At 40.3% G+C, this 25301-nt stretch overlaps 1 protein-coding gene across 1 annotated transcript in view; it reads left to right on the top strand.

Moving 5' to 3' along the window:
- The window catches only part of spef2 (sperm flagellar and cilia associated 2), a 42983-nt gene that overhangs the window by 15200 nt on the left and 2482 nt on the right, over nucleotides 1–25301 (top strand). Inside the window, exons 18-35 of the mRNA XM_088910976.1 lie at nucleotides 26–127; nucleotides 539–675; nucleotides 4589–4716; nucleotides 5906–6044; nucleotides 7560–7697; nucleotides 11611–11771; nucleotides 12442–12531; nucleotides 13302–13443; nucleotides 14676–14817; nucleotides 15933–16058; nucleotides 17199–17337; nucleotides 18179–18408; nucleotides 21000–21106; nucleotides 21304–21486; nucleotides 22416–22508; nucleotides 23063–23236; nucleotides 23852–24043; nucleotides 24134–24256. Coding sequence (XP_088767102.1) covers nucleotides 26–127; nucleotides 539–675; nucleotides 4589–4716; nucleotides 5906–6044; nucleotides 7560–7697; nucleotides 11611–11771; nucleotides 12442–12531; nucleotides 13302–13443; nucleotides 14676–14817; nucleotides 15933–16058; nucleotides 17199–17337; nucleotides 18179–18408; nucleotides 21000–21106; nucleotides 21304–21486; nucleotides 22416–22508; nucleotides 23063–23236; nucleotides 23852–24043; nucleotides 24134–24256 — 2546 coding nt within the window. The remainder of the gene's footprint in view (nucleotides 1–25; nucleotides 128–538; nucleotides 676–4588; nucleotides 4717–5905; nucleotides 6045–7559; nucleotides 7698–11610; nucleotides 11772–12441; nucleotides 12532–13301; nucleotides 13444–14675; nucleotides 14818–15932; nucleotides 16059–17198; nucleotides 17338–18178; nucleotides 18409–20999; nucleotides 21107–21303; nucleotides 21487–22415; nucleotides 22509–23062; nucleotides 23237–23851; nucleotides 24044–24133; nucleotides 24257–25301) is intronic.

Here is a 25301-nt window from a genome sequence, read left to right as displayed (position 1 = left end):
GATAAAAAACAATGGATTTTTTTAGGCTCCCGGAGTCGAAGCAGTTCTGCCAAGGACAGGAAAGGAAGAAAGGCCAGCATACCAGAGGGAAAGGAGGTTACCAAGAAGATCTCCAAGTCAGGGTCAGGTACAGGTCCCAGCTGTTCTACTGTATTAGTTCAATCAACAGAGTGACACTGTACTTGTCCTACTTAATAAATGTTGTTTTTTTGGTGGCTAAAAATCTTACACTGTAAAGTTACTTCCCTGAAAGTGTAAGGGAAAGAAAATGAGTGACATTTAAAATTATTGTGACAAAGTGATATTCACTGTGAAGTCACTGTTTTGCAATTCAATTTTATCTTTTAATGTGTCAAAAGTAGAATGACCAGTGATTCATTTGTCGATCACTTACAGTAGTTATTCTTCAGACTTTCACTTCTGCGAATTGATAGGCATCATAACAGCTGCTCTTTCAGAACAACGTGGAACGCTTTGACATGCAGGAAGGTACTGGACTTTGAAGCTATTTTTTTTTTCAATTCTTCTTTGCTTTGAGGCTCTGCCCAGGGCAAGACCACAAGAGCATCTGAGTCTTCTACCTCTGAAATGGCCCCTCAGCCTGCCCCCACAGTATCCCCGTCTCCCAAGCCAGGCTCCGATAAGTGGGTCTATGTGGATGAGCTCCTTCCCAAGGTATGAATGCCAGGCCCAGCAGGTCCTGTGGCCAGCAGCCTGATTATGACAATGTCCCACTGGCTTCCTGATTCTAACCATTCATTATCGATTGTCTTTGAGACATGGTGGGTGTAACAGCTTCCAAAGTGGTAAAACCAAAGGGTATATCTCGAGACAGGAGCAAAAGCTGTTATTATTTTTAATAGCACAAGCAAGTTCTCGTAATAACATTTCGCAGACTCTTGTGTAATACGCACAGAACCCTGCACATTTTCACCTAAGGCCAACTCAAGTGCTTGGCCTCCCAGGTCTCTTGTCTCTTCTGGTTTCAGTTTCACTTCCTTTCTTCTCACTACATTGGAGTCTCAACGGTCTCACCCGTCTCACTCGTCTCGCTGTTTTTGTTCTGCTTTGCTCTTTTCCCTCTGCTTCTCTCAGCAGCTTCCTTTCTTTCCTTTCAGTCCCCCTTTTATCCTCTTGCTCGGCAGAAGACCTTGCCACTCCCAATCGAATTTCAAGAATTCCTTCAAACTGAAATGAATGTAACATTAAACCAGATAAAACATGTGTTAGTTTTATCAAGTAAAAGTTATTGGGGATCCTTTTACATAGGAAGCTAAGAAAGGTAGTCAAAGAGAAGAGGACATTCAGCCTCCCTGGATTCATTGGTTGCTAGTAGCTACATGGTCCCAAGGTTTCATCCAGCAGTTTCTTGAAAGGAGCCAGGAAAAGTCTTGTTCCAGACTCCCACAATCCCTCAACCCCTTGTCCAAGAAGTTCCTCTTGTTTAGTGCGTGGTGATTGTCAACTTACAGTGGCAACTCTTGTTTAGGCTTCCAAGTAGTGGACGCTTCTAGTGACTGTAAGAATTTTCTTTCTTCCCACTTTTGAAACTTATCAGTTTGGAAGATTGAGCAGCCAAGCAACTTCATTCTAAGCAGGTATACTGGGACTGATAGGTGTCAACCAGGATGGAGATGCCCATCCTGCCTATTTGATAATCCTTTCAAAGTCTTTGACCATTCAACTCCAAAAAGAGTATCTACAGAAGGTCTTATTGTAGTGACAATGCACTTTGAATAAATTTAAACAGGGATCCTGCACAGATCAGGTTAGCTCCTTAGTTGCCATTATGTTCTCTTGTTGATTCTCTTTACGTGTTGTACCTCTACCTACTGTACTCTTGAGCAAAAACTGTTTGGACATACCTGTATACCTCTGAACTCAGTAAGCCTCATTCTATCGCAAATTATCATGAGGTGCTCACCATTTATGGATAGTTAGATTATTTAAATAATCTCTTTTAATAGAGTATTTTGTATGCAGCAAAAATGTCATACGGAAAGGTTTCAGATGAGGAATGAATTAACACTTAAATTACACATTCATGTTTGGTGTGACTTTAAAAACCTATCCTGCTTCAGAGTTATTACGGTATCAGTTGGACTCCTCAGAAAAGACTTTAAAGACCTTTGCCTTTAAAAGTTTTTTTTTTGCTAATCATCCCAAATTTGTATCATCTTATTCAGCATTGTATAGAATATAAAAGAATATTTAATTACATCTGCAGATATGATCTTGTTTTTGTCAGGTATTGCATTGACCCAAATAAAGAGCACTCATGGTGAAATTTCAACCACAGATCAGCTGATAGGAAGTCATTCTGAAGCTGATGCTTAATGTCCTCATATTCTTCACTAGCCTTTTTTGTGTTTGCACGTCAGCCTCTGACCAAAGAATCCAAGGTGATTTCTGATCAGTGCTTAGAAATCTAAATTTATAGTGTGTCTTTTATTGTGATTTTGCAATCTCAAGAGGCTCAGTTGTTTTAAGCACTGATGAGGGAGACATATTTTTTAGAGCAATGCACATAAACTGTGAAACGCCATGTACAAACTACGGCTGGCTTAAAATAATATTTTATTAAGTAGATAAATGCATTTTTAAAGTATTTTTGTTAAATAGCCTGGTTGAAGTGGTACATTTAAATAATCAGTTCAATGAAGTGCTTTATACACATTGTAGTGTAAGCAAACAAACAATTTGAAGTGGCTGTTTCATCTATCTGTGGAATTAAAACAGATAACCAATGATGCTGGAAGTGAAGTAGCAATGTGTGCTTTTAGCTATGGTATCATTTCACATATACAGTACATGTAGGACTATTCCTCAGCTGTCTCTCTGTACCTCTAGAAGTGAGCACAAAAGATGTACCAGCTATCTGGTAACTTTGGTGGATCATACTTGTGGAGCATGTTCCTTTCTGGACCGCAGAAATTTCTTCTCCGAACGCACTGCTTCATTGTATGTTCTTTTCTGCTCATGTTCTGGATCGAAATTCTGAGTATTATCAGCTGTTTTAGTGAATATGTTTCTGTCACTTCACAGTACCTTTGATCCTGCTTCTCCAAACCAATACATTTGTTTTCTTCATGATTTTCTTTTTCAACCATCAGGTTCATTTGTATATACAGTATGTTGAGCCGTGAGATGCTTAATTTAATCTTTTTACTTGAATTACATATTTGACTACATCTTCAGCAATTTTTTGTTTTCAGTAATCACAGGTGTTGAATTTAAGTAGTTTATTTTAAGCAAACAAAAATAGTGCTTATTATGGGAAAGATTGACACGGCACTTACTCTTGCTGTCTGTTCTTGGTCACCTATGAAGAGCCGTTAAAAGAGCTGTTGGAGAGAGACTCTAATAAATGTTGTGGATATGGCTGAACCGTTCCGTTTACCAAATTTCTTGGCAACAGTATGACTTGAAGCAAGGTATTTGATCAGCAAGGTATTGAAACCAAGAATTATTGTATGTGTAGAAAACAGATTATATATCTGATTAGGTATAATCATGCACAAGGAATGTGTTAAGGAACTTAATATACCGAGGCTGTCTAAAATGGAAGTTAAAATCTAAAGAAACCTCAGGATCAAAAATGGGAAATGCTTGTACTATAATAGCTTTTCTTGTACAATATTAGACTATTTAATTTTTCATCCGCTGTTGTTGTGTTCATTTCTAACTCCAAGAAGGGTACTGCCAACTGCGCAGCAGTCAAAACATTGCTCTACTGGCCCAAATGTATGATTAGTACCATAGCTATTTGCAAGAGTAACATGCAAATTAACAGTAGTTCACCAACTCACCTTTGTGCTTACTCTGCCTAATTCTCTATCCTTCATTCTGCTTAGTCAGTCCCTCAACCATTTATTTAGTCTCTTCAATCCAATATGCATGCTTGATTCAGTAACTTTAAGGTATATTAAACAACTGTAGGTGTCATTGCTTTTCCAGTTAATGTATGGCAAATATTTCTAAAGAGCTGCAGCTCTTAAAAAGACTTGCTGTTTCTGTCAGGCTTGTGTGATATGTAACTTTGAAAACAGGCTCCTTCCTGCATTTATTGCAGAACGGTCAAGAGGCCAGTATTAGTTGGATAAAACTGCACTTATTCAGGAAGGGTATTTAAAGGTATTGTGTAATAATTCGTATCAGCACAAAGAGAGTATATGTTCCAGGTCAATGCTACTGTATATCTGCAGAGTGCCGACTTACAGTCTAACAAACCCTTCTTATATTTGCCTCATACAAATAAAATTATATATACAGTATGTTTTACAGTACACATGTTGTAGTATCTGTTTTTTATGTCACATTCCGTTACTGTTGACATTAAGTATTTATAGATCTGTAACAGTAGTGGTGCTTCTGCTTTCATTGTACCCATATCCTCAGTTGTTAACTTTACCAGATTCTTGCTAAGCTGAACAGGTGAGACATTGCAAGGTCTGAAACAGAATGTGATTTAAAGAGCCATACAGGACCTATAGAGCTGTGACTGCTGAAGCTCTGGGCCGCCCATTCTACTTTATAGTACTGTATGTTTTTCTTCAGTCCATTATTCATTCATTATTATTTCATACAGGAGATACCTGAATATCTCATTCCGTACTGGGAGAATGTGTGTGACTCTTACATTACCAATGTCAAGATGGTAATGCGCAACCTGCGCTCTGAACGCTATCTGATCATCCACCACTTATATGACATCAGGTATGAATTATGTGGGGGGTTTTTTCAGTTGATTTTTTTCAACATAGCATGTCATCATTTTGACCTAACCGGCTCTTCTTGCATGTTCAGTGTTTTTCTACCTTCATGGTTCTTAACAAGAACAGAACGGAAAATGAGGCCTGCAGTGCCCGGTGGCAAGGCTTTTGAAGTGACAGAAATTTGTGCAGTTACAGTACCTGAGAGGTCTTTGTTTTCAGACATACTGTACTGCTTATGCTGAGGACTTGCAGGGTAGCTGTAAATATCGTAGCTTGATTTTTCACTCCTGCGTAAGGACTGGGGTCAGTGTTTAAAAGGTAAGTGTTGCAGTGGGGGGGTAGCTTCCTCCTCATCTCTCTGAAGTCACTGTGGATGAAAGTTTATTTTCAGAACTTCTTGCATTCTTTTGCAGCCAACAGTAGTATAGTACAACACTGAGAAATTCTTCATTTATTTAATTTATATCCATTACGCTTCATGCCCATGTTTACAGAAAACCATGCACTGAACAATTATGTCACTTTGAAAGGGAACATTTGGATGTTGAATATGCATTCAGGCAGGCCCCTGGATTCGGTGACCTGAGGCACATACAGTAGATCAAATGAGCAAAGCAGCTGCTATATCTGAAGCATTTGGCCTCTGGATTGGGGGGTTTGAACAGTCCTGAGCGTTGAGGGGTGTGACGACACAGCAAAAGACTCACTACGTGCTGTGGCACATTTTTCACATTTTTTCCTTCTAAAGTCAAGCAACCTCAGCGATTGACACCCAACAATTTACTTGATCAGAACCACAGAGCCGCTCCAGCATAGGAGACCAGACAGACTCTGAGAAACACTAACATGTCAGGCTCACATCCCAGTTCCTGAAACACACAGTCCAGGCAGATAGGCAGCTAAACGACCAATCCCCTGGAGAAGGGGGTTGAAACACTCCCGAGGGCAGAGGCTAGAGTCTGCCGAACTGACTCATACAGGACTCACACGTTACATACTGTACATAACAGGGTATAGAACTAGCTCCCTAACTTTGCCTTCATTTCCATCTCTATGTATAACAATCCTAGAATTTTAAATAGTTTTTCCTTGTTTTTAGAATGCATTGCACTTTCTGGCTGTTAGGTTTAAATCACCTAATATTATGGAGCCGCCTGTACCTGTAATAACTTGTAACTCGCCTGGCGCAGGGAGGAGTTCAAGGAGTTCCTCAGACGCCCTGACCACAAGCAGGAGTTTGTGTCCCAGTGGCAGCAGGACTACAATAGCATCCCTGATGACATGAGAGATGACGAGGAGACCAAGGCTGAACTCCACCAGCGGCTTGATGTGAGTGACATTTGTCTTCTGCATGCATTAATAGTTTTGCTGCTTATACTGAGCTCTTATTCAGTCACGGACAGGAAAAGAGTTGCATGAGGAGCATAGTGACTTCATTGCAATTACAGTAGCAATACTGGGACTGTGTTTTGTAAGGGTGCCATTTTCAGTGAGAGAGACAGGTAGGTACAGATAAGGGGCAATAAGGTTACACTATCCCATCCAGGGTAGTCCCCCAAGCTTGACTTCTGTTTGCATCATTGCAAGTACATATACTGAATATACGCCTTTCATGCAGTAATCTTGATCTATCTTGAACTACAGGTATCTGTTATCTTGACTAGACCCAGCATTCCCCTCACTCAAACTGAATCTTAACCAGAGCATTTAGCCTAACCTCAGAACAAACACCTGCCCTTGACACAAACACTAATGCTAATTTACCCCAGCAGATGGTGGCACTTTTATTCTATTAAATCCATGTGGTAGGCATGATACGCTCCTTCACCTAAAGAGAAAGAGAGCATAATTAATATAAAATAAAAAAATGATTTAGGAGGATTTGTAGAATTGTGTTTTCACTTTGACACTATAGTTTTTTGTGTCGGTTAATAGCAAAAAATCTGAATTAAACACATAATTACACAATAAAATGTGAAAAAGTCCAAGGTGGGTAAATACATATGCTATGACAGTGTTTTGTGTCTGTGTATATTAACATCAGTAAGATCTTCTCTTTTGGTGCTTTCTGGCTGACATAAGAATTTAAGTCACAAGTGTTAAATTCTGTGGAACATTTGCATGGTGTTAAGTCCACGTCACGAAAAGCCGCAAAGCTGCTTGTTCATCAATGTGGTTTTGTAGTTTCGGTATCTTTGAAGTGAACCTTAATAAAATGTCAAGAAATGTAGAAATTGTAGAAATTATGTCTGATAACCTTTTCAAAAGGCTGCATATGGCAACATCAGGTTCCCCAGAAAAAATCTTCAGCAAAAATTACTGTGACATAGCCTTCAGTGATTTACAAAGACTAATGAGGAAAATACCAGGGTCCAAGCAGGGCGATTGCTCATTAGTCTTATGATTTTATCTAGACTGTAGATTAGCACAAACATCAGTCTAAGAGATTCATTCCCTGGTGCTCTGTACATCGTGTCTAACAGAAGCATAGACATCCCTCTTGTACTATAAATTAATGATTGAGTCCTTTAAGAGAGAATCATAATAAAATCCAGTGGCAGGGCCAGTGTGAAAGTGATAGATACCACTGCTGCTGTATAGTCACTGTTTTTTTTTTAAGTTTTTCTAAAACAAGTTTAAGCTTCATTCAAAAATCAATGATATTGATACTGAAATCTTTGTAAGCAGATGTGTTTTCACGAATTCATCCCACGGTGTACTGACCCTGGGCCACTGCCTTGTGGGTCTCCTCCAGTCCGCAGCTGGAACTGAGCGCGGATCCCTGTTGCCTCGTGAGGCTGTAAGGCACCTCTGTTCCTCAACCCCCACTGCCTCTTCCTTCAGGATCTGCGGGAACGCTTGTGGGACATCTGTGACAACCGGCGGGAGGAGGCAATGCAGGAGAGAGGCAATGTCATGAGTGATGGCTGGCTGGAAGATCACACCACAATCCTCATTAACCACTTCTCCTCCTTGATGCAGGTATCAGACGTGCTGCAGGCCTGCAGGGTTGCTCTCTGTACATGCAGCAGGCATGCGACCCAGGAAAGAAAGTAGAAAGGATGACTTTTATTTCCTGTGTTTTATACTGTGTTTTACTTACAACTTGAGAAGGAAAGCCCCCTGCATTTTTCATGGGGAGTAGGTTTAAAGTACTGTAGGTTTGGTGATGACAATGCAGGTGGTGAAACAATGTAGCGCCTTGTGGTTTTACAGGTGGTAAAGGTGTAACAAACCATTTTATCAAAAAAATCATGTTATTTACAAACTTCTCAATCTTTGTGCTGAAGGAGTATTTTGACATGACTTTGTCAGTATCTGTCATGAGTCTGTATACCTGAGTAAGAACCTTGTATGATCTCTGTCAAGTGATAAAGGGATTTAAATTGTTCATGGATGTGTCCAGCCTACTGTACCTCTCAGAGCAGAAGTAATTCTGATTGCTCTTTGAACTCACAAATTAATATCTATAAACGTTTTTATATTGCCATTCCAGATCGAGTTCAGTACTGCTCTGCCGATACTTATAATGCACATTTTTATTTCCCACTTGTAGAAGTTTGTGCTTCTCTGAATTAAATTTGTGCCAAATGTGCGCCCTCTTCCTCAATACTGGGTTTGTATTTCTTTTGCAGTTACTACCGTATTTGCTGTCCTGATGATTTTTTACTATCTGAAATTGTAACAGATTTACTAACAACACCAGTATTGCTGTTGTCGATATATATTGATATAATATTGATACAGATCGGGAAAAGACACTATCCTAATACTCATTGCTGTGGAACTTCACTAATTACATCATTACCATTAGAGGCTTTTCTTTCCTGTATTCATGTTCTCCGTTTTCTTCAAATTAGCTGCTTGTTTGCCTTCCTGAATACTTTTATTATTTTCTTCATACTGGATAATGGTATTCTACAGTATGTAGAACATTTATCAGCAGTCTTCAGGAAATTCAATGCTCCAGTGTTATCCATTGCCCCTGTTGTTTGTTTAAAGAAATCTTATAGATTGTGCCCATTCTGAAATCCATGCTGGTTGACCTCACAGAGAATTTTCTCATTCTCCTATTATTATTATTTCCACACCTTAACATGTAATAAATATAGGATTGGTTGGCATGTGATTGTTAAGTTTCAGTTTTGTTGGATTTCTGTCTAAGCATGATAGCTGTTTTCCTTTTCTTTGTATTGTTTATTAAGCCAGCCAGCTGTTTATTATTGTTTATTAAACCAGTTTGTTATCTCCAGCAGCCATACCACCCTGCAACTCACAACTGGCAACCCACTGAAGCTAAGCAGGTGTGAGCCTGGTCAATAGCTGGATGGGAGATCTCCAGGGAAAAACTAAGGTTGCTACTGGAAGAGGTGTTAGTGGGGGTGGTCACCCTGTAGTCTGTGTGGGTCCTACTATACCCAGTATAGTGACAGGGACACTATACTGTAAAAAGGCACCATTCTTCGGATGAGGTCCTGACTCTGTGGTCATTAAAAATAGCATGGTGTTTCTTTAAAAGAATAGGGGTCTGGCATATTTTTCTTGCAATGTGATAGGCTATGCTCCCCAAACTTTTTCCATAATGCCATTATGTACAAGTTAAGGACATTATATTATTAAGTTTAATAAAAACCTGAATAAAGCAAAGATCTAATACCACTAATAATAGTGATGATGATGATGATGACACAGCCAGGAGGTGGCATTGAACTGAATGCAAATAAACATGCAGAGGATGAGCCAAGTTTCCTGTACAAATTGTACAAATTGCCTCTGATGAGTGATAGGGCAGCCTATCTTTGTTGTAAGCTTTATTATCTTACCACAGAAATACAAATGATAAGCCCCAGTCCCTTTAAAATGCAACAACATCACAAGTATGTTGTGATTGTGATTACACACCTTACAAATGTCCTTTAGTTAGATGGGCCTCTGTTCAGGCCCAGCCGTAAGTGCAGTCCACTGTGTTCAAAGGAAAGCCTATTGTAAGAAGCCACTTGTAGTATCCCACACAACTTGATTCTAACAGACATGTGAACTCTACAGCGGTAGAAAAATGTGTAAACTCTACTTACAGGATTTTACATATATACATTTTACATATCAATCTATTTGCATTAGTTTCGCCAATTGCCTGACCTGCTTATAATTGACTCGGTTTATAAATCTTATCTGCAGACAGGCAGCTGAGTGGCTTTGGGAAGTGACAATCAGTTTCACACTGTCTTTGTGAATGTGGTTATCTGTGTTTTCTCAGACAGATGTGATTCTAGCACCGTTTTGTCAGTTAAGCGGCTAAGCTGCTTTCACATCAGAAGTTTTAATAAATTTATGGTGAGAACTGGCTTTGTTTTACCTTTGTCTGTGCCAGATGTGCCGTGGCCCTCGCTCGTTCCTAATCATACAAATAATTGCACTAATCTCATAACTGATATAACGTCATGGCACACAAAGCCACCTGACTGCTTTGTCTTCCCTTATTATCAACAATTAAAAAAACATAACGTCTCAAAGGTCCTGACTTGGTAGTTTTGATGTCTTGGTCTTGGACACTCTTTGTGCAGTTCTTCGTGTGGCCCTAATGGATGGCTCTTAACTGTCCTAGCTGCACATACTGTACTCTGAAGTTAATCTAAGAAATGCAACTTTTAAAGCTCTAAATTAAACTAAGACCTTATAGGTGCTAATCAAAATAAAAGCAGGTTTGCAGCAAGCACATGATCCATTTGGAGAGATTTATGGCCATGTCTTATGAACATCAAGTGCATATTTTGATCAAACTAAATTATTTGTTGGCTTTTATATTTCATTAAAGGAAGTGTTTCAACCATTCAGCCACATTTGGGGGGAACCCAGCTACAAAAACTAGATTAATAAAGTACACAACTACGATTACTCTTTATTTTAGATTTAATGTTTATTTTATATTTAGTTCCATACACAATTTATACAGTAGTTTTTTGTTCAAAAAACGTTTTTTATTGATGTTTCTCTATCAAATGAGTGGCATTATTTTTAGCACCAGAGACCTTGTTTAGGAAGAGACGAGTTTTCCCTTGCACTGAAAAACAAAGATCAAAGACTGTTGTGCAGTTATGAGCAACTAATAATAACTAGAAATAGTGCATTATTTTTTTTTAAAGAAACAAGGTGGAGACAATTTTTGGGTCTCGGCTGGAGTTCTGTGTATACTGTGGACATCGTAAACTGAATACATAATACATGCATAATGCATACATAATAACAAACACTGACTCAGAGACTGTAGCTTATAAATATAAGATATTTCATCGATAAACCTAATGGCAGGATTTATACTGCTTTGCTTTGTTCTGTAAAGCCTTCCTATTTTTTGGTTCTTAGACACAAAAAGTCCTGGGTCAGTTCAGAGAAACTCAAAGCATGAAAATAATTTAAATTGATTAGACTTCCATACTATTATTGTAACCACTGCTCTCATCACAAGATCTTGATTCTCTTTAACAATGTATTTGCACCTTGGAGACATTTTAGAAAAGACATGTATTCAAGAGCTCTAAACTGGTAGAATCCCAGCACTGTCAATGTATGTCCAAAGCTGCTTTTCAATCATTGGCATCATCTCCCTAACTTTCTGTCCAGTTTTTCCAGTAACAGATTAATAGATGGGTCTGTGTGAGATGCAGGCACTGGGGTGGCCAGACCAGGTCTGGTCCCAGGTTGTGGAGATACCACTGTGATTCTCCTTGTTTTCTCCACAGGGTCTTTGTTCAGTTTCCCTTCCTTATCCTTTGTTTCATGTCTGACAGTATGCCTGAAAGGCCAGAGCCTTTGGCACTAAACTGCAGGTTGGCTCTGTGGAGATAACTGGAGATGTGTTTCAGTTTACCAGTGGTGTGCATGATGATTCTTCCAGGTGGAAGTTGACCGATGCCAGGATACACTACGTCTCCTGCGAGATTACTATAAAGGCATGGAAGGCGGCCTCCTTCCTGAAGCCAGCATGGACTTTGCCTGCATCCCCCTGGTAGACACTGTGGAGGAGGATCCAAAGCATGACCCAGAAAGGACAATGAGGTTGGTGTAAAACACATTTGTACTTTCTTTAAGCAGCATCTACTGTCCTGTCCTGCAGTTTTTGGTCAGTTCAGATTACACATATTCCACAGACAGTTTTGTTAATTTTCAGATGAATCCTGTGATATTGGGTAGATCAAAAAACTTGAGACTTTGAGGAGTGTCTTGATAAAATTCAGAATATTTTTCTGAGATTTCCTAATTTACCTGTATTTCTTATAGTATATACTATTTTTGATTTTGTTTAAGTGATTACTTGGCTTGCTACCTTACTGCTATAATGATTACATTCTCCAAAAATCATCTTGAAACTCCTATATAGTTTCATTTAATAATGTCTATAATCTCTCTGACCAATTAAGTGGAAGGTGGTCTATCCTTCACTTGATTGGCTGTTTCAGGTGTGCTCTTGATCTGTGAAGTTGTATTTGCAAGGCTAAGGTTCAAAACAAAGTTGTATTGCTATGATTATGAAGTGAACCATCCTAAATCCTAAGGGTTAAGCTTTAGAATACATGCTTTTCATTTTCATTAGGGTAATACAATAGCTTTGAAAGTCACAACTCTTTGTTTCGCACAGAAAATTTACAGTTTCTTGAGTTCTATTTGGTCAGAACGCTTAAGGAGGTCCCTTTCTCTGTGTTTTTGTTGTTTTTACTCTACGTTCCAGTGCATCTGGCTTGGCCAACTCTGAAAGGCAAGTGAAGAGCGCCGGGCAGAAGGAAAATGAGGCGGAAGATAAGAAGCCCAAAACTGAGAAGTAAGATGTTTTCGCAGAGGTGAAACATTGTAAAGTACTGTTTCTTCCTCAGCTTCATGTGCCTTACATCATCAGAGGACATTTCCAAACAGCGCCCCTGATACCATGTCTGTAAAGAATTAAAAACAAGACAAAGGAGACTAATGGGTATGACACACTGCAGCCGTGAATCAGCTTTCAGTTCGCACCTTGGAACTTGATGAAAAACAGGAACTGCAGTAAATGAATCGTTTCACTGAATAAAGCTTTGAAGTTTTGAGACATTATCTGGAAATTATTAGGGGTTGGAAATTTCACGATGGAGCAAAAAATCTCAGAAGTACTATGAATCATCAAAATTGATAGAATTGAAAGTAATCTTTAGGGATATTTTAGGACCTTTTACTGAAACAACACTGAACTATGTATTGACATCTATGCATTTTGAATGAGGGGTAGATGAATAGTATTTCTATATCAACAAAAGTTTGGTAGGGCTGTAATGGTGTGGTCTGGGTTTTGGACAAGAATGAAGGCCCATGGTTTAAAACCTGGTTTGTATTTGTACTATTGTACCCATGAGAAATGTAATAAGTACTGTAGATAAACAGATTTCTAGACTGTCACTGTTAAAGGGAACATGTTTTCATTTGACTAATTTGGTGAAAGAATAAAAAGTATATGGTCTTAGAAGGTACTGTACTGTACTGAAGAAGTTTGTAATTGTCTGGTTTTGCCCGTTTTCTCTTTTAGTGCAGAATCTTTTAAAAATTGTGTTTCTCAATGTGCAGAATACCCTTGATATCTAGAAGGCCTCTGTCTTCTGACCCCAGTGGAACAAAGCTGAAGACTGGTTTAGCAGACCTCAAATCAAAGGATGAGCAACTGGTGATGGATATATGGCAGGCAGCCTGGACAGCCATTTCCAATATGGTGAGCCACCAAATGAATGCACACTGCAAATATTTCCTGCGGGATTTTTCAAATATAGAATGAAGGAATGAAGGAATTCATTTGGCTCACAAATCTGTGCAGTGTATTGTTACCAGAAGATAGAAACTGAATTAGGACAGCACTTCCCACTAGCAGTGAATCCCTCCAGTTCAAGACTCTGAATAGCTGGAGATCACCATTTTTAATAGGTGTGCCTGCAGCTGTGAGCTTCAAATGGGCTGACTGACATGAGCTCATGCAGTGTCTGGCACGTCACTGAGTTCCATGGTGTTTGCACAAGCTGATGCCTTTCTTTGAAAAACATTTAATCTATTGATATGTTTTATGTTAATGATCTCTCTGCCTTCCTTTCCTGCAGCACCTAGCATCAGTTGCATTGCCATTCATAATGCTGGCATTACAGATAGGATCAGTACAGTATATGGGAAGTCATATTGCATCTTGCTTCACTGCTTATAGTGAGGCCTTAGATTAATAGCACATTCTACATGCTATTTGACCACTTAATTCTGTGATATCACTTTTTATATGGCTATAGAACTGCATGAATAACTATTAAATTATTTGGGTTGAATTTCCCACATAGAGTTAATAATGACTGGAGGAGAGTTTCTGTTTCTGTTGATTCTCCTTTTTGTGAAATGTCAGGCTGTCCAATTAAGAAACAGGACAGGATTTAATACAGTACGGCATTTGCATTTTGAAACTGATCGGGATCAACAAATAAAACCTGAAAGAAGGGAGTGTTGAAGTCGCCTCCGCTTTACAACAGGAAGCACTTTCTTTCTTGCCACTGTAATGATTAGTCAGTGGATAATAAAAACATAATTCATATCCACAGTACACACACACACACTCACTCCAAGGCCAATTTTCCCAGCAGCCAAATGACCAACCAGTATATTTTTGGACTGTGGGAGAAAACTGGAGCACCCAGAGGAAACCCATGCGAACATGGGACAAACATCCAAATTCCACAAAGGTAGCACCCCAGGGTCTAAACCAATGCTGTGAGGCAGCCAAGCTAACCATTGTGCCACCATACCACGCTAGTTTTAAAATTCTAATTATTAATAGTAACAAATATTTACAACTAAGTAACCTGAAGTCTATAAAAATACTTTTCTAGGTCACATAGTCAAAAGCGGTGAAAAAGCCCTGGGTTTGGGTCACACAGATGCACGCTCTGATGTTTGTGGGTTTGTTTCCAGATGTCTGCAGAGATCCAGCAAAAGGAGGCAGAGGAGGAAGAGGAGCGCCTTCGGAGTGCTGAGAGAGAACAACACAGAGCCTCGCAGGTCTCCGCCATGCTCAGTGCTGGGCAGGAGAAGAAGAAAAGCCCAAAGAAAAAAGGTACAGACCTGTTAGGGTCAGCTGGGAGAGACCTGCCTTTAGCACTCAGGGTGCAAGGCAGCAGTGTGGCACAGCAGTCAGCATCCTGGACTCTGTACCTGGGAGGTTGTGGGTTCCAATCCCAGGTGAGACACTGCTATCGTACCCTTGAGCAAGGTGTTCCAGTTGTACAACTGGGTGCAAATGTAGGTTGCTTTGGATAAAGGCATCAGCCCAGTCTAAGGCTTACGAGTGCTGTTTGTGCTTTGTCGGGTGTGGAGCCTGCTGCCACAGCCAGGGTAAGGGTTAGTAGGCATGTAAATGAAACACATCATTGTTTCCAGGCAATTTCCAGGTTCAAATGTGACATACTGTGCACTGTGTCCAGCTCTAATAAAACATAACAGGCTTGGGTGCAAAAAATTCAATTCCTGTTCACTGCCAACCTAATTTTATAAACTTCTGTTTATTTAATTAATACTTTACAAAGAGCTTGTTGGATAAGACCAAGTTAGGTTTTGATATAGCCTTCCAAAACAGGTTGTATTTAATAATAAAATCAGTCCTTGTTATAGCTGTCGTAGGAAAGACTGTTTTGGCAGTTTACTTTTAAGCAGATCTATATAATCTTCTTGTATAATAATCCTGGATCACCGACAAACAGAAGTCCCCTGAATTTTCTCATAATTTCTTCATACACAATATCACCCATTAAGTCAAATATTCTTAAACTGTGAGTTCATTTATCAGATTTGGATAATGAGTTAATAACATACATTTTTTAAAGCAATCCAACCAAACACAGGGCTGGATACAGTGAATATAGTGTGTTCCCAATGTTCCAGCTTGTACAGCAATGGATAGCTTTCACATTATAGCCTTTCTCTTAAGCTCTTACAGCCTTCATTTTTTCCACACAGAAATAGATTGCTTAGCAAGGCTATTATAATGTATAATTAACACCTGACACTGACAAAATACGTGCATTTGACCTTTGACTGTGAGCCCAAGAAGAATCTGGCATCTTATCTGCAAAGGTTTAAATGTCATTATTAATTTCTCAGTGTACTGTATTTATTCAAGCCGCTGTTAGAGAGAACCCAGTAAGATGTACATCAGAGATGAACTTGTTGCAGGGGCTCCTTCGCCAGTCCCACAGCACACCCCTCCTCCAGCACCCGAGGAAGACGCTGGAGAGCTGAGGAAGAGGGCGGTGAAACTCAGGATCAGACAGGAGTACCGTGCAGCGCTGGGGCACGAAGGTAACCTGTACTAAGTCTCCTGCCCATCAGCTCCGGCTGTTTCCATTAACAGGGTGCAGGAGAACAATCCTGGACAGGAGTCTCCATTTCCCTGCTCCTTGGAAAACACGGAAACAGAATCTTCATAGGCTCAGTTTATCCACCTCTATTATATACTGTAGCTGAATTAAGAAGAAATGATCGTTTCTCTTGCTAAAAAATGTGAAACAGTGCTATAATATTGAAACCAACCAGCAAACCAGACTTTTTTTCTGGGTCAAATTGAAGTTTTGGCAAAATCTCAGTTTTCATTCATTTTATTGTTTTCCTTCAACTGTTACTAGTTACTGTACATATTGAATGTGGAAGACTTTGTAGAGTGCTGCTTTGCATTGCTCTTCTTTTTTTGTTTTAAATAACGTTTAAACTGTTGTATCTGCATCCTGAAAAAGTCTGTGATGTTTTGCAGCCTTTTTTTGCACTTTATACCCAACAACAGCTTAACATGAGTGCAGTAATAAAATAACTAAAATGTTATCAACTAAAATAAAATAACCCTATGTACTGTATGTTTTCTGCTCCAGCAGACAGAGAAGACAATTCTTGGTGGTGTATTGTGGAAAATGTAGTTCATTTATCAAAAACACATATTGTTTCTGATATCACTTTTCATACAGTATGCTACACTAGTAAGTCTTTTGAGTCTGTAGAATATTGTAGAACCATATAGTACTTCTGGCACTGAGGTGTCTTTTAGCAATAAACCTAGTTAATGTATATAGCACATTTCCTAACAAGTATGCAAGTGCTCTGTCCAGTGCCACTAAATGGACAAAGAAATCAACAGAGACATGTCAGATAACTTAAAACATCATTATGTTCATCCATTGGGGAAGGTCTCTAAGCAAATTTTACAGTTTTCTCCAAATGAAGCACTTCTTCATTACAGATTATGCAAAGCATAATTAATTTTAAAATGGAGAAATGGCTCATTAACAGTTTCACTGAGCATACTGTTGTTAAAACACGTTTCACTTTTAAAGTGATTTTTAGGATAGTTACTATGAGACCACTTGAATATCAAGAGGCAAATACTGTACCACAGCTGGTGAAGGAGATGCTTTCAAGCGCAAAAAAAACTTGATACCTTTCTCTTGGCAGAGTCTGCGGTGAAGGTGAGGCTTGAACAGATAAAATCGAAGTCTTTAGCTGTTGTTCGGGACTTGCTACAGAAGGCAGACAATGCTTACAAGGAAATGGAGGAGTGGCTTGGAGCAAGGTTCTTGGCAGAAATGACAAGGTAAACTCACCACCACAACAGAATGAGTAATGTACACTGTCATGGAGCTCAGTGACACTGACAGATTTTTCTTTTTTAACTTTTTTTCATCTCGCTTTTTCTGACTCCAGGGAAGCTCCAGGTGATTTTCACAACTTCATTTTAATTGCATTCCCCTTTTCAGTCCCAGTGTTCTCTCTCTCTAGGTTTTCATGTTTATTTACTTACATAATTGTTCTGAAATCACACTCTTTGCCATTTGAAATGACCAGTTCTTAATCCCTAACTCAGAGCGGCAGTCTTTGTGGTCTAGCAGTGATAGAGAGTCCGTGATTCCTTCTGGGCCTGTCAGGCCATGTGCTTCTTATTTACACAGTAATCGATCAATAGTGTGTCTCCAATACGAGAATCTGTAACAGCTGGCTACTATCTCAGCCCCGTCTCAGACCAGTGAGGTCTGAACTGCAGGGCACACCCCACACTCCAAGTCTGTGCCTTGACAGGCTGCAGATTCATACAGTACTTCTTATCTTATTAGGAATATATTTCCTAGAGAGACACAAAGAGTGAACATTTTAAAAAGTCGGGTGGATAGCTGCATCAGCATGCACAGGCTGCAAAGGAACAAGTAATAGGTTTATTCCCTGCTGAAAAGAGAAGAAAGAGAACACAATGTTTTGGCCATGGAGCCTTCTTCAGGTGTCTCATATGACTATTTTAAATAGTCATATGTGCTGTTCTGCATCATCACAGCTTGTAGTGAATACTATAGCAGCTTGCAATGGATAAAACGTCCATGCATTAATAAAATTTCTGGGTTCGACAGAACAAAACTAAAACTGAAACCTTTTGATGCCAACAGTATCGATCGTCTCACGGATGTGGCTCGCCATCACATCGAGTTGTCAGCTCAGATCCGGAACGAGCTGGTGCTTTCCTGTTCCGACTTCTTCATTGACGGGGACTTGAAAGTGGTGCCCAGCCCAGAGCCGGACCCACGGCCCCCTCCACTGGAGACACCCATGAACAGCACCCTGACCATCGCGCAGCTCCACACCTTCTACTGCCAGCTCTGTACGGCTGCACCAGCAGGTCAGGATCCCATTTCCATTCTTCAGAGCCAGACCTGAATCTATTACTTCTGGAAGCCCAGGAAGTGTTTGTTTTCACTCTGTAGTGCGCCAGGAGTATCGGCTGGTGTCATCACTGAGGGCACTTTTATCACTAGATGCGGCATTGCTCAGGCTTTATCGGCAGTGAAGTTTTCAGGTTTTTGGGTAACAAGCTTTTTTATCAGCAAAAATTACAATTTGTCTGCTTCACTTACAACAGCAATTATCTGAATGTGTGTGTAATTCACCGATTAACCTGACATGATTTGCACATACAGCCAGGTCCAGATTGATTTTTAATAAGGATGAGCAGTGGGTTGAAAGATGTCTAATTCAGTCTTGTGTGGTGTTTTGTTCTTTCCTTCCATTGATATCATGTATCCAGCAAAGTCATTAGCAGCGATCAAACAAGGGAGCTGAAAATCTTTAAAAAAAGAAGAAAACATCTTTGCTTATGTTTATTGTGCAGTTAATAATCCCCTTAACAAAATTGTGATTGTGCTGGTGTGTCCCTCCTTTTTGTTTGTATAGACCCAAAACTAAATATAGTTTTTGCTCTTCGGTCAGGAACATGTCAAGGTTCTGGGCCTGTAGGTATGGAGTGTAATTGGACGCTGGGGTACCTTCTGTGTAGAGCTTGCATGTTTTTGCATGTCCTTGTACAGTAGGTTTTCTTCAAGTGCTGCAGTTTCCTCTCACCTCTGTCTCTGTGAGCCTATGCATGTGTGTTCTGGCAGGGATAAGCACTAGACCTTCCCAACTCCCTCCAAGAATGAGTGCTTTTTACATAATAGCCATAATTTAATCATCTAAACTGAATTCGTTTTACCCCTTAGCCACTTACAATATAGCATCTTCTTTACCATCTGTGTTAACCTATCTTCTACTCTAAAACTCTAAATTTCATGCTACCTTCTCGTGCAATCCCTGCTCGTATCAGTTCAAGATCCTTCCAAATTGTAGTTCTCTTCTCTGCATGTCTTATCTCCTCCTACGTCCCCTCTCATCCTTACTGCTCCTCCTGAGCTTGCAGTCTAGGTCTTCTCCTCTGCCAAATGTCCTGTACCATCCCCCCTCATTCCCTCATTCCCATCTCCTCCGCTGTTTCCCTCTGGAGCGCGAGGAGGGCTCCCTGCCTCGCCACCTTCTGACGCCTCCTAGAATGTCAGAACCCCTCAGGCTGCGGCTGGAGGTCTCATCACCAGCCTGTGCTGCCTCTTGCCCCATGACTATTGTACAGTATTGCCACGCACTAATGCTGTTCCGTTTCGCTGCGCACCAGTCGCTTCATGTCACTTTCCATTTCACGGCCTGCTCCTGTATTCGTCTGCGTGCCACATTTTACCATTCATGAGACTGACGTGGACTTTTAACGCTGGTCTTTTTTGAATGTTTTTAAAGCATGTGTTAAAAACGCTGAGATATTAGGACTGCAAAACAGACAAAAATGGGAACCCACACCAGAGAAAGGGGGAGGAAAGAGGGCTGAGTTTGCAAGTTCAGAAAAATGCAAAAAGGCATTTCTCCATCCTGTTGAAGTTAGCATTAGAAACATGTAAGGTCGCCTTCCTTATTTCCATTAGAATCAGTTCTTTCCATTTGGCAAACAGATACAGCTAAGTGTTCTTTAAGGGTATCCCAGTCTCTACCCAGGCTGCCCATTTGTTACATACAACACTTTCCTTAAGAGTGCAAGAGCCATGGGAAAACATGGGATTTGACCCCACAGCCTTCTAGTAAGGGGTTCACTGCCTTAACCACTACCCACACTGACACAGACTGCCAGGGACTGACTGACTGACTGACTGACTGACACAAAAGTACATTACTCTCTCTCCAATGTCAGTATAGAGTTTGGAATGATTGGGCCCATTTGAAATTTTGTTCTTTTTATAGCTCTTGTTTGTGGCTATGAAACCTAGCCAGGGAAGTAATATACATACTGTATACTGTAAAAGAGATGGTTTTGTGGTTTAGCACAGGCTATGCTGAGTGAAGTTCTGAATGTCTATTTGACACTCTGTACAGAGGTGACCAAACAAAGGCGCTCAAGGCGAAAAGAAACAAAACAGAAAATTATAAAGATTGTGAAAGGTTGGTGTGTGTTTACAATCACAGACTGTGTATTCATACTCTCTTAGAAACACACTTGGCAAATAGGGTCAGTGCATAAAGTCATAGTCTCTGGTGTTTTCCTTCATTTCACTTGTGAAAGACATGTAACAACATGAGGAAAATATTTCAGAAATCTAAATGGTTATTTCCTGCATGATTTGGCATTAGCCATTTCTAACAACCAAGTAATCAGAAATGAGATGCCTTTTTAGCCTGATCAGATTTCAACCGTGGAATACCCCCAGTTCTATTCAGAACAATAAATCATTTATGGTATTCATTGTAAATGAAGAAGAAGAGTGACAGACCAGCCATACTAGTTTACAAATACAGATATCTGTTGTGAAGGTGATGGTGATGCCAACAATGATATGTATTCTTATTGTGGCATTGCTTCTTGTTTTCACTAATATGATTTTAATTTCTGTTCTGTTTTTGTCTGTGTTTCATTGCCAGGTGTTCTGTCAAGTAGGGATTTTGTTGACATGCTGCAAGATTTAACATCTTTGAACCTGGGAAGTGACTCTCTTCCTGACCCCTGGCTGCAGCTCTCAGGTGCCCAGGTACTCAGTTACCTGCCGTGTAATACTGCTCTATTCGCACCCTGTGCTTGGGGCTCATGTTGTGACTCATACAGTACTTGTATGATTGTACTGTTTCTACTTTGAATTGCCTCTCACTCATATATTCACAATGAAAATCACGCAGGATCAAAGGAATGTCCTATCCTGACAGGCTGAACATTTCTCTGCTTTTACAGATACAGGAGCTAACATCCCTACTGACCCTGGACTCGGAGGTCATTGACTGGCGCAAGTTTCTGCTCCTGGCTGCTCAGCCGTGGCCTTACCCTTCACAGGGAGATCTGCTCCACACGCTGGCCAGGTTCAGAGCCCTCGATCCTGACTCCACAGGGTTTATAACAGAAGAGCAGTTTGACCAGGCAAGGTCCTCCTCCATACAACAACTAAAAGGCTATTCTGGTCTAAACTGAAATCTGTCCCTGGACCTCCAGACACAGTATGTTGGAGGATTTATGAGAATAGCCTATACAGGCAATATCTTATACTGTCCTACAATTAGAACATTTCTAACCTTTAGGTCATTTTCAAGCGTATCCATTGAAGGTACAAGGTAGACAGTAATCTGGCTATTAACATATGGTCAAAGGTTTGATTTAAACTTGTCCTTTGTGTACTATTCAAGTCACTGGTGACATTTACGCCTCCCTTCCTCCTTTAGACTTTTAAACTTTCAGGAGGCACTCTGTGCACTACTGCCTGTGCTGTCGCTGTCATCTCCCATTTCATTACTGTGAACTACATTCCCATGAGACTGTCAATGACTGGTGACACACATGAGCTTTCCTGCCTCTTCCCTTCCTTTTAAATGATTAAGGTTTAATCTTGCAGTGTGGTTTACAGACATTATCATTAAAGATTTTTTACAAATAGAAGCCTTTACCCATAAGTCACCCCTTTTCCCAATTTTTATATGACTACCAAAAATATATTGTTGAGGTCATAAAAAACTAGGGAAAAGTACAATAAAATATTGGTATTGTGCTGTAGAATTGCTAGAGTGAATGCACAGCTGTATTAGAAATGAATTAGATGTGTACATTAGAAATGAATTATTCAAATTACAATAAAAAAGAGATTTTGAAACTTAAGCACCAGTAAACTGATAAACTGAAATAATTTCTATGTTTTATGTCATTTTTTCAGAGATAATTAATTTTCATATCTTTGACAATAGACAAGTCATCTTTCCTGTCTTGGTATCATCCAGTAAGATTTGGCTAAGCGAGCCCTGATTGTGATCACTTGTGTGTGACATGTATTTATTCTTTTTTGTATCCTTCTATTACAGACTGAGCTGTGGTTTGACAGTCAAACTGAACTTCCTGTGCCTGAGGACCCAACAGAACCCTTGCCTTTCAACAGAATGGCCAATCTGAAAAAGGTCCCGTCATTGATACTTTGTAGAGATCTTTTTCTCATACCGTTTGTCTGGTATAAAATGAAGATGTTTGTCTGATATATTCACGCAGGCTACATCTTGTCTCATTGGCACAATTAGAGCTATCTCCAGATTCCTTAATATATTAGCCTTCAGTGCTTGGCATGGTTAGCACAGATCAGTAACCTTTTTTATATCATGTTATTTCAGAACCAGATCTGAAAGGCTAAAAAGGAAGTGATATTAAACACTAGGGTTTTTTATTAATATACTTTAAAGATTTTTGATGGCATTCACAACTCCAAGTTATTTTTTTTATATATTCTCATTTCCTCTAATACCAAAAACAGGAAAAGCAGAAAGAGAAATATAGGTTGGTTTTGCTTAAATGACAAAAGTTCCTAATTACAACTGAAAAGAACAGTGTCCAGTTACTGTTTAGTGACCTTCAGTGTCTGGTGGTACCAGACCTGGCACAGACACAGTGTCCTGGGGGGGTGTACTAGAAGGACCACCTTGCTGGATGTGTTTGTAATGCTCTGCTCGTCTGCTTGCAGTTTTTCTTCGTGCTGTTTGCAGATTGTCAGGCCCCAGTCGCAAGGCTGGACTACGTGAACATGCTCCTGTACTTTGCGTCACATCCAGACCCTGTTCAGGGGGTTCACCGGGCCATGAGCATTGCCACTGGAGAGCGGATCTCCCAGAGGAAGACCAGCTCCAGGCTCTTGCAGGTAGTACAGTAGCTCACTGAGGGGCACAAAAGAAAAATATTGAAAATTCTTTGGGATTCTAGGAACTGTACCTATCCTCTAAAGCTAGCTTCCAGCAGGCAATATTTCTAATACATTTTCCTCACCCTAGAGATGGGAATTTACTTGGACCTCTCTGGTCTTTTTGTTACTTTACATTCTCCGACCAGTGGCAATGCCAACCAAGTAAGCCATTAATGCTCAGCATGTGTGGCTGACACAAGGTGGCAATAAAGCTGCCCCTCACAACCCCTCCTGCCCAGGGAGGGGGCAAAAGCTTTTACATGCAGGAAGAACAGGGAGCAGCTGAAGAGCAGCGGATTAATTTAGCCTAGTCGCAGAATGGGGGGAGTAATAGTTTGAGGTAGCTTTAAAATTCTTTTCTTTATCATTCATTAGCCCTTGTAGAAAGCTGAAATAAAATGCATCATATGGAGATCTGATGGAAAAAAAGCCCTCATTGATTTGCTTAGTCTTGAAGCACTGTGCCTGCTTGAGCTACCTTAGTTCGTTTCAGTGGGGAGCTGGGCCAGTTTGGAAGAGGCCTGAAAGCCAGGGAGTCAGTTCGGTTCCACAGAGGCTTTGCTTTGCCTACAGTCGGTGCTTCAGATCGATGAAGACGTGGACACCAAGGTGCCAGAGGCTGGGACAGAGGAGGATCCAGGGGCTGAGGAAGTAGGGGGAGTGACCGTCACCGCTCTGCTGAGGGTGGTGTGTCACGGAGGTGTCATGATGGAAAATCAGAACAGATTTCGCTCTCATGGGAAGACAAAGGAGGAGTATAAAGAGGTACACTTGATTAGTTTAAAATGTGTCTATAAGCTCATAAGCTCTTTGGAAGGAGCTCTTTATAAGCTCTTTCCTTGATCTTGTGAACAGGATTTCTGTAGGATCTACAAGGAGCTGGGATATGAGGACCAGGACAAAATCCCTTTTCGCGTCCTTTCTCAGCACCCATTCATGCTAGACCTGATCGAGAACAGCATCCGGTATAAACTCATTGTGAGTACACCTTCTTTAACAAGCTGTGCGTTATGTTATTGTTACACAAATCCACCTTCTATCTTAGCCTCCTTAGTTGTTCAACCAGTAAAGGTGCTCAGATTGACCTTTATGATCCCAGTCATAAAGGGATCAGGCTGGGATTTCCCAAACCAGATGTCAGCCAGGGCTCTGTCAGCCCTCACTCAGCTCTGTGGCCCCCATCCAGTCAGACTGACCCTTCGGTACAGGGCTAAGGTACTTGTGATGTGCCTCCTGTTTTGAATGCACTCTCATGTGCTGTAATTTCTACTTCTGTCCCCTTTTCTATGCTGTTCAAAGCAAAAATGTTTCATGTCATTTACAGAAAACAAACTCCTATTTTATCTTTATAAGAGGTTAACAGTTAAGCTGGTTTTTAACACATTACTTTAAAAGTGATTTGTGAGGGATTTGATCCATGTTTTGTTACAACTGTTTTAGGCTTATAAAAGCAATGCACTGTTTCAGTACTGTATAAACTCTTATACAGGTGCAAAAGAGAGAAAAGTTATAAATAGCTCTTTACTGTATAAACCTGACTTCTCAGAAGGCTGGCCACTCTTAAAGTGATTGAGAGCATCCACAGGCATGGAACAGTCTTTCACGCCTGGCGGTATGCACCTGACTGCCCCTGTTTCCTTGGGTTTTAAAAGACTTTCATAAGAGAAGTGCAGATGTGAGCCAGAGATGCGTCTTGTGGGCAGTGGTCTGCACGCACTCCATGACAGCAGTTACCGAGCTCATCTTTAGCAGAAGAGGAGAAGAAAACTAGAGCAAATCAGTCCAGACTTCATGAACAGCAGCAACGAAAAAAGAAAGAAAAAAAAATTCCCAGTTTGTTCAGCTGAGCAGATAAAAAGAAAATAATGTAAAACCACACCGATGTTGTTCTGAGATCTGCAGCAAGATAGGGAAATCAAATGATCATGTGCGGTTTTAGGGTTCAGAAACTGCACACATGCCTCTCTCGCGCTGTAGTGCATGTAGCTCTTCAGAAAACTATAACAACACAGTAACCTTTCAC

This window comes from Atractosteus spatula, chromosome 3, assembly GCF_055471065.1.
Source record: "Atractosteus spatula isolate fAtrSpa1 chromosome 3, fAtrSpa1.hap1, whole genome shotgun sequence".
Classification (NCBI taxonomy): domain Eukaryota; kingdom Metazoa; phylum Chordata; class Actinopteri; order Semionotiformes; family Lepisosteidae; genus Atractosteus; species Atractosteus spatula.
Note: the sequence above shows the minus strand (reverse complement) of the source record. Positions and strands in the feature narration are given on the sequence as shown.